General features: G+C 38.2%; 1 protein-coding gene across 1 annotated transcript; it reads left to right on the forward strand.

Moving 5' to 3' along the window:
- Positions 1-1,685: 1,685 nt before the first annotated feature.
- LOC107581911 (stanniocalcin-2-like) lies at positions 1,686-8,366 on the forward strand. The gene is made up of 4 exons (XM_016267596.1): positions 1,686-1,998; positions 4,427-4,569; positions 4,842-5,053; positions 7,490-8,366. Exons 1-4 carry the CDS (start codon positions 1,854-1,856, stop codon positions 7,851-7,853), a joined length of 864 nt encoding a protein of 287 aa, XP_016123082.1. The 5' UTR covers positions 1,686-1,853; the 3' UTR covers positions 7,854-8,366.
- The last annotated feature ends 822 nt before the right edge of the window (positions 8,367-9,188 follow it).

Consider the following 9,188-nt stretch of genomic DNA (forward strand, 5'->3'; position numbering starts at 1 on the left):
AAGCCTATAAAGCCTAAACAAAAACTCAAAACTTCACGAAACCCGCTGAGCACATGCGACAGGTGATTCTAAACAAGCATGCAAGGTTCAGGGAGATCGGACCACAGCTGGCGCTATAACAGTCATAAACGTTATAAAAACATAATATTTCTATGGTAAATCTTGCCAAAAATGAATTTTTAATAATTGATTTAGGTGGTTACAGGCTTGGTAAATAATATGCAATGTCTTTTTCCTTATGTGCTTAAATACCTAAAGGACTTGGACCCTGGTAATCACTGCTTGCAGCTATATATATTATTATTATTATTCATAAATAATATTGCGACCTGAAAAAAATTGCACAAATAATTTTCTTATTGATTGATATGGTTTCCGCAGAAAGGCACGGGATTTTTGTTTTTGTCCACAATAATGTTCATACACTGAACAAAATTATAAACGCAACACTTTTGTTTTTGCCCCATTTTTCATGGGCTGTATACCTCTGGTCTGTTGGTCTAAAAACTTGCCAAATGGCTAATTGTGTAGTCTGTGATACTATTAAGAACACCTATTTGATTGAATGTGATAAGATAATGCTACAGGGTATATATATATATATATATATATATATACACACACAACGTTATAGTGTTATATACACCCATTAAGAATAATAAGTAAACATTTTTAAACCTTATAATAAATAAAAATAACTCTTAAAGTAAACGGTGATTCCTTGTGTTGGGTCTCAGGAGGTTATCTTGGATCACTGTTGGGGTATTTTTCCGACTAATTGAGGCTGAACGTGAAAATCCCATTAGGTTGATCTAATTGATTTAACATGTGTACTCCACAGCTCTGTCTGAATGAAACATATCAGTAATATATCATTTCATGCATCATTAAAAGTGGGTCATATTGCCTGAGTGTGCCAAACGAAGTGCATTCATAGGTGCATGGGCATAACACACAACACAGAATGAAATTTGTCTATAACAAAACTTCTCATAACTAAATGTAATATCAGTTGAATGAAGTTTACCGTGCATGTTGTTAAATCTCACATTAGGTTACGAGAAGATGAGCTGGGCAGTAAGATGAACAGGTGTTTCATGTCACAGCTGTTACTATATCAAGGCTGGAACATTGTGTTTGACGAATCAGAAGCCAAGACGGGAACTATTCCTTTTATAATTTAATATCTAAAGCTATAACTGCAACTACAGTCAGAGAGATCAGGGCTAGTTGTCTCACTTTTTATTCCATGCATAGGAATAAAAATTTAAGAAAAATGTAAACAGTAAAAAAGGGAAACATAAAACAATTACAGCTGCAAAAAATAATCTAAACTGGATGCATACAAAATAGAAAATCATTGTTTTGACTAACAATGAATGAATTGTATAAAATTACAAAATACAGCCTATATCTCATGAGACAACTTGCCCCGACATGACATATATGAAAGACTATATCAAAAATATAATGTTTAACTCTTAGTTTTGGAGGTTGCAATCATTTAAAAAAAAAATGCATTTGGGACTTTTGACTCAAACCTTATAGTTAGTGAGAACCACACAAACCCTTGTGACAACTAGCCCAGTTCTCAGCTATACGTGCTTTGTGAACTTCGAATGGACGCACGGAGCTGTCGTCCAGCCGGAGACTGTGATTGGTCAACACCTGCTCACCTCCTTCATCCAAACTGACATGAGTTGGAGGAAATATAGGCAGCATCCATCCCCCCGATCCTCACTACGTGTCTACGCTACTCCCTCCGCCGCGTGTGCTTCATTCTCTATGGTAATACTACAGTGATCCGAAAATATTCGCAGTTTGAGACAGCGTTATCATCATCGTCACGAGACATGCGTGTGCAACTGACTATAGGAGTGTTTCTATTGTTTTTGGCGGTGCGGCAAACACACGCGACTGATTCCAGCAGCGCTCATGACACCTCACGAGAGAAATCACTGAACATCCAGAAGAGAAGACTCTCTCTGCAGAACACAGGTAACGTGAGGTAGTAACGTTAATGGGGGGTTTTGCGCAGTGCATGCAAAGAAAATCAACGACAGCCCGTAAACGCGTGGAGCTGATTCAACTGTTTGTATTAAAGCTGCATCAAACTTTTAACTTATATGTTCTATCAAACAACTTATCTCCAGATTATTGTGTCATGTGTGTTAAAATGCGTTTCTAATCCTATGTAGCCTACTTAATCAAATGCCAGGGGGTTTCGTTGCAATAAATATAATAAAGGCATTTTCACACCGTTGCAAAAACGTTATCATGTCACGTCCCGACGTTTTGGGAAGCTAATAACCTCGTCCAAATTGGTACATGTACGTCCATAAAATATGTTTGCCACGTAGCCTATATCTTTAAAGCAAAAAATAAACGTAGACGTGAGATTTGAGTGTTTACATGTATATATTTTAAATAATATTAGCTGTTCTGACTTAAATGCTACATGAATAACCGTCATATATTACTATCGCTGTACTCCTATTTTTCTTAATTCTTTCCGTAGCTGTAGTTAATCTACACACATAAATGTTATAATGGCTTGTAAATGTAGCAACCTACCTCAGAAAATGTCCTCGATCCTATGCACGTGCCTCTGTAAGTTAAGGCTTTTCGCGCCAGAAATGTTGTCAAGTAAGCTCATTCAAACGGTCTGTTCTGTTGACAATGTTGAAATAATACATTTCCAACGTTATTTGTACACTTTTATAACTTTAATATAGCCTCCCTAATTGCTAGCGAGTTCTGTTTTTCGTTTAAAAAGTAGACAAATACGGTTCCAAATGTTTTAATGTGGCCTACCACATTTTTTAATGTTCTACTAAGTGATCTAACGGCGATTGTCAAAAGCTTAAGAATATTTACTGTCATAAAGCTGCAGATTACACATAGAGAATATACATTTAGAACACTGCATTTCAAACCTTACCAAAGTCCACAAAGAGATGCAGTGTCACAAAGCTCTATATGTCGAACATATCGGACACGGAACATTTCGATTATTTTGAAAGTTCTCGCTCGCGATCTTTCAAACAATATCCATGTTACACTCTAAAAAATGCTGGGTTAAATACAACCCAGTGCTGGGTAAAATCGGGACAAACCCAGCAATTGGGTTGTTTTGACCCAGCGGTTGTTAAATGTTTAACCCAACCTTCTGGGTAGTAACCCAACCGCTGGGTCCAAACAACCCAATTGCTGGGTTTGTCCCTATTTTACCCAGCACTGGGTTGTATTTAACCCAGCATTTTTTAGAGTGTACCCACCGTGACTTAGTTGTTAAATTATTTTATATATTTTTTAGTTTAAATCTTAAGTTTGTTTAGAATTTAAATTAAAAATAATAATTTTAAACCACTTAAAATTGATTACAGAAAAATACTCATCTACAGTAAAAACCTCTTAATTAGTTACCATATATGTTGGAAAAACTGTAAACGGATAACATAGTATGTAATTTTACTGTAAAATACTGTCAAATGTTTTTGCGAGCAAAAACGACACATTTTCTGAAACATCACGTACGTGCAATTGGGTTGTTTTGACCCAGCGGTTGTTAAATGTTTAACCCAACCTTCTGGGTAGTAACCCAACCGCTGGGTCCAAACAACCCAATTGCTGGGTTTGTCCCTATTTTACCCAGCACTGGGTTGTATTTAACCCAGCATTTTTTTAGAGTGTACCCACACTGTGACTTAGTTGTTAAATTATTTTATATATTTTTTAGTTTAAATCTTAAGTTTGTTTAGAATTTAAATAAAAAATAATAATTTTAAACCACTTAAAATTGATTACAGAAAAATACTCATCTACAGTAAAAACCTCTTAATTAGTTACCATATATGTTGGAAAAACTGTAAACGGATAACATAGTATGTAATTTTACTGTAAAATACTGTCAAATGTTTTTGCGAGCAAAAACGACACATTTTCTGAAACATCACGTACGTTTTTTATAAATAATTTTGTTTCTTTTTTATTTTTGTAATCGGTAATGTACATTAGGGTGTTTTGTGTTACATTTTCTGTTACTTAAGGGTTGTTTATGGCATTATTTTAGTGCTGTGTGTGTTAGCCTGATGGTGTTTTGTCTTTGTGTGCATGACCCTGAATATTAGCCATGTTTTATGGACAGGCCACTTACAATTTTCTCATCATGTGGCTTTCTGTTGTGCCACCTATATTATTACAGTGTTTATCAGTAAGGCAAAAAAGCAGATTTTGATAGTTAAATTCTGTATATTGACATTTTAAGCAGTAAAATATACAGGCATCCCTAAAGCACACTAGTTTTTTTTACTGTAAATTTAACAGGATATATTTAACAGTGTTAATATAGCAAGAGCAATGTGTGTTTACTGAAAAGGCTGTAATGTGATGACTCAAAGTTCTCTCTCCCTTGATCATTCTCCAGCGGAGATTCAGCAGTGTCTGGTGAACGCAGGGGATGTAGGCTGTGGGATGTTCGAGTGCTTCAACAACAACTCCTGCGAAATCCGTGGACTACACGATATCTGCATGACGTTCCTCCACAACGCTGGCAAATTTGACTCCCAGGTATGATCCTGCCCGCTACACTTATGTACTTAAATCACAATGTGCATAACATGTACACTATAATGCTATTTAATAATTAGGCTGAGGTTGGATTTTGCAACGTGCATGCTTTCTATGAGATCTACAGCACCTCATCTTTGAGAGCTGGCAGTTTGAGAGCTATGTCCTTATCATTAGACATACTTGAGCTGAAATTAGCTTAGACGGCATTTTGTCATTAACTGCATGTGTTAACGACTCTGGCTTGATGCACGACTTATGCATCACCGCAGGGGAAATCGTTCATCAAAGATGCGCTGAAATGCATGGCCCATGGACTTCGCCACAAGTTCAGCTGCGTCAGCCGCAAGTGTCTGGCCGTGAAAGAGATGGTGTTCCAGCTGCAGCGTGAGTGTTACGTCAAACACAACCTCTGCTCTGCCGTGAGGGAGAATGTCAATGTCATGGTGGAGATGATCCACTTCAAGGACCTGTTTCCTAAAGGGTGAGTGCTTTAATATAGGGACAGAACTATTGACAAAAAATGATATATTGATATTTTCTTGGATTTTGTCAATAGCGATAATTCGATTTCGAGTGTATTTTTGTGCTGATACCTTGACTGGTTTAAAGGGATAGTTCACCCAAAAATTGTGTCATTAATTACTCACCCACCCACCTCATGTTGTTCCAAACCTTTAAGACCTTCATTCATCTTCGGAACACAAATTAAGATATTTTTGATGAAATCTGAGAGCTCTCTGCAAATGAACTGGGACAGAGATTGCAAATTCTAGAGATGGTCCTCACTGCAGAACAGTCCAGGGGGCGTGGTTGGATCCAGATCCAACTCCTCCCACCTTACATATACCTAAACCTACCTGTCTCCACCCTCTGATCCCTAAACCCACCCATCTCCACCCCTAAACCTACCAATCTCCACCCCCTAGATGTGGATCCAACCATGCCCCCTGGATCTTTTGTTCTGCAGTGAGGGGCTACTGAAATTCTACCCAACATAAAAAGCCTCGGCATCCAACAAAAAAGCTCTATGACCAGAGGAATATTAAAACATGGATAAATCATCTCATCTTACAGTGTAAGACAGGGTTCCTCAATTAGTTTTCGCAGCGGGCCGAATTCTGCCAACAATACCAAGCCAAGGGCCACTGACCTATATATATATATATATATGTATATATGTATGTGTATATAATTGTTATTATTATTACAATTATTATATTATTGTTGCTTTTGTTAAAATAATCACAAGATGGTCACAAGATGAATATTCTGATTTTTTCCCCAGTAGTTTTTTTTTGTGTGTGTGCGTGGGGTCCATTCACATTTGAATCATCTATTTTCCGTGTCCACTTTTCTTTTCTACACACTCGCCATGTTTTTGCAGTCACATCGTATCTACACTGAACGCGACAAAGCATTGCAAATCATTTGAACTTTGTGTCAGTACGTTATAAATAGAATGAGTCAGCAGTTTACTGTTGGGGATTTGTCGTGTCGTGCCGCATTCAAGACAGCATCACTGATTATAACTAGTTCTATTGTATTTTATTGCGTCGCTCGCATCCGTTGTAGACACGATGTAAGTTAATGTAGCTTTCTGATGCTGCGTTTGAATTTTCATGCCACATTATTTGAAATTAGCACAGGCCAAACTTTTTTTTCTCTCACGGGCCGGATGTGGCCCCGCGGGACGCCTATTGAGGAACCCTGGTGTAAGGCTTTCAGCCTTCCATTGTCAATTGCAATGCTTCCTGTTGCAAGTCCTCAATCTGGCAACCTATGTGAGCATCGAGTCTGAGGAGAGGGTGGGAGAAACTATGCTAATATTTTGCATTTGGACTGCAGTACCCATTTCAACCACTATCTGTCAATATCACATACTGCACCTTTAAACGTTCAAGATCTTTAAAGGGTTAGTTCACCCAAAAATGAAAATTAGCCTGTGATTTACTCATCCTCAAGGCATCCTTGGTGTATATGACTTTCTTCTTTCAGACAAATCCAATCAGAGTTATATTACAAATGATCCTGGCTCTTCCAAGCTTTAGAATGGCCATGGGTGGGTGTTTTTTTTCAACAGTCCAAAAAAAGTCAAATAAAGCGCATCCATCCGTAATAAAACGTGCCTCACACGGCTCCGGGGGGAGAATAAAGGCCTCCTGTAGTGAATCAATGTGTTTTTGTGAGAACAATATCCATATTTAAAATGTTATAAACACTTTTCTCTCACTTCCACCAAATGATCCTGGCTCTTCCAAGCTTTAGAATGGCCATGGGTGGGTGTTTTTTTTCAACAGTCCAAAAAAAGTCAAATAAAGCGCATCCATCCGTAATAAAACGTGCCTCACACGGCTCCGGGGGGAGAATAAAGGCCTCCTGTAGTGAATCAATGTGTTTTTGTGAGAACAATATCCATATTTAAAATGTTATAAACACTTTTCTCTCACTTCCACTAACTGTCGTACGCGGATGATGTAGGATGTAGGCACAGTGCACGTGCCTGTGATTAGTGACGAACACAGAAGTGCGGAAGAGGCACGTTTTATTACGGATGGATGCACTTTATTTTACTTTTTTTGGACTGTTGAAACAAAAAAAAAACACCTGCCCAGTGGCATTATAAAGCTTGGAAGAGCAAGGACAATTTTTAATATAACTCTGACTGGATTCGTCTGAAAGAAGAAAGTCATATACACCTAGGATGCCTTGAGGGTGAGTAAAACGTGGGCTAATTTTCATTTTTGGGTGACCCTTTAATGCAGGATGGATTCTAATTGGATGTCAGAGTTTATAGTTACTTATAATTTTAAAAGGAATTCCAATGATATCGTTCCTCTGTGCCATTATGATTATAGTTGTATTGTGTATCGTTCTTGATGTGAACGGGCCTTAACCGTCTCCTCTCCTTCACCGAAAGGCCCCATGTGGAGTTAGTAAACATCCTGCTGGGATGCGGCGAGGAGGTGCGCGTCGCCATCGCCCGCCGAATACGAACTCAGTGCGAGCAGAACTGGGGAGCTCTGTGCGGGAGTCTGAGTCTCTGTGCCCTCGGAAAGGGGGAGAACCAGGCCGCTTCCACCCTCGCCCCTGTCCCAGACATCACCACCCCCCCGGGAGCCAGCGGCAACTCTCTCCCCGCGAGCCCGCGTCTCCCTGAGGCCGACGGGGAAACGGTCTGGACACTCACAGAAGATGAAAATCAGTCGTCAGGTCCTCAAGACAACGCCTCTGATGCCGAAAAAGAGCTAAAGAGGTCTCTGAACGCCACCAAAAGGAGGTGAAGGGAAGCGGGTTCTCAGTGCCTTTAGCCCACACGTCCAAAAAGGCTCGTTCCCTGCCTCGCTCAAGGACAAATAAGCTGCGGTCTCCAGTGCTTCTATAAGAGCACCAGCGACGACAGGGTATTTCAGTGTGACGTTACATTTAGAGCTGCCATCGGTCATTGTGTTTGTTTTGTAGGTCATTCTGTGAGAACACGGACTGGTACAATATTTGAGAGGAGTCTCAACAATTTCGCAATATTTCAGTGGCGTTTCACCCTTTGTAGATGTATTTGTAGATTGTGGACTTAGTGCATTCCTCGGACTGCAGACTCTTCAGAAGGCTTAGAGGGAGTCTGTCAGGCTGCAGCTGAATAGCATTATTACAAAAACTGAGCCTTGTGTTTTGTGATGAAATCATTCCATCTGCTCAGTATTTGTCTGCTTTGAAGCAAGGCCATTTGGGTGAACATCTCGGAAACATGTCCGGGTCACATTTCACCTCGAAAGAAAGGAAATCAAATCAAATAACAAAAAATTATTTATACATTGGATTACACTACTGTTTAAAAGTATGAGGTCAGTCTTTTTTTTTATTTTTTATAAATTAATACTTTTATTCTGTAAGGTACTGATTGTAAAAATAGTTTTTGTTACAAAAAGTCATCAATGAATACAAAAAAATGTACCATGGTTTCCACAAAAATAATAAGCACAATAAGAATGATTTTCAGTGATCATATTTCGTTTTTCAGGATTCTTTGATGAATAGAACAGCATTTAGTTAAAATAGATTAGAATTTTTGTAACATTTGAAATCTGTCACTGTTGATCTCTTTAGTTTGTTCTTGCTGAATGCATGTATTGATTTCTTTTGAATCGTTCACTTTTGAATGGTAGTGTGTCAGCATTTATAAGAAGAAGAACTATTTCTTGAGCAGAAAATCCGCAGATTGGAATCATTTCTGAAGGATCTTGTGACACTGAAGACTTGAGTATTTCCGCTTTGCCATCACAGAAATAAAATATATTCTAAAATATATTAAAATAGTAACTAACTCTTTTAAATTGGAATAATATTTCACAATATTATTTTTACTCTATTTTTGAATATTCAGGAGGACCATTAAATGTTTTGAATTGTGGCATTATTTCAAGGGGGGAAAAAAACATTTTTAAAATGATTTTTAATGGTAAATCTTTTGGCTGCATTTCAGTTCATTAGAATTTTTGTAACATTTGAAATCTGTCACTGTTGATCTCTTTAGTTTGTTCTTGCTGAATGCATGTATTGATTTCTTTTGAATTGTTCACTTTTGAATGGTAGTGTGTCAGCATTTATAAGAAGAAGAACTA

Source organism: Sinocyclocheilus grahami, unplaced genomic scaffold, assembly GCF_001515645.1.
Source record: "Sinocyclocheilus grahami isolate Dianchi unplaced genomic scaffold, SAMN03320097.WGS_v1.1 scaffold39.1, whole genome shotgun sequence".
Lineage (NCBI taxonomy): Eukaryota > Metazoa > Chordata > Actinopteri > Cypriniformes > Cyprinidae > Sinocyclocheilus > Sinocyclocheilus grahami.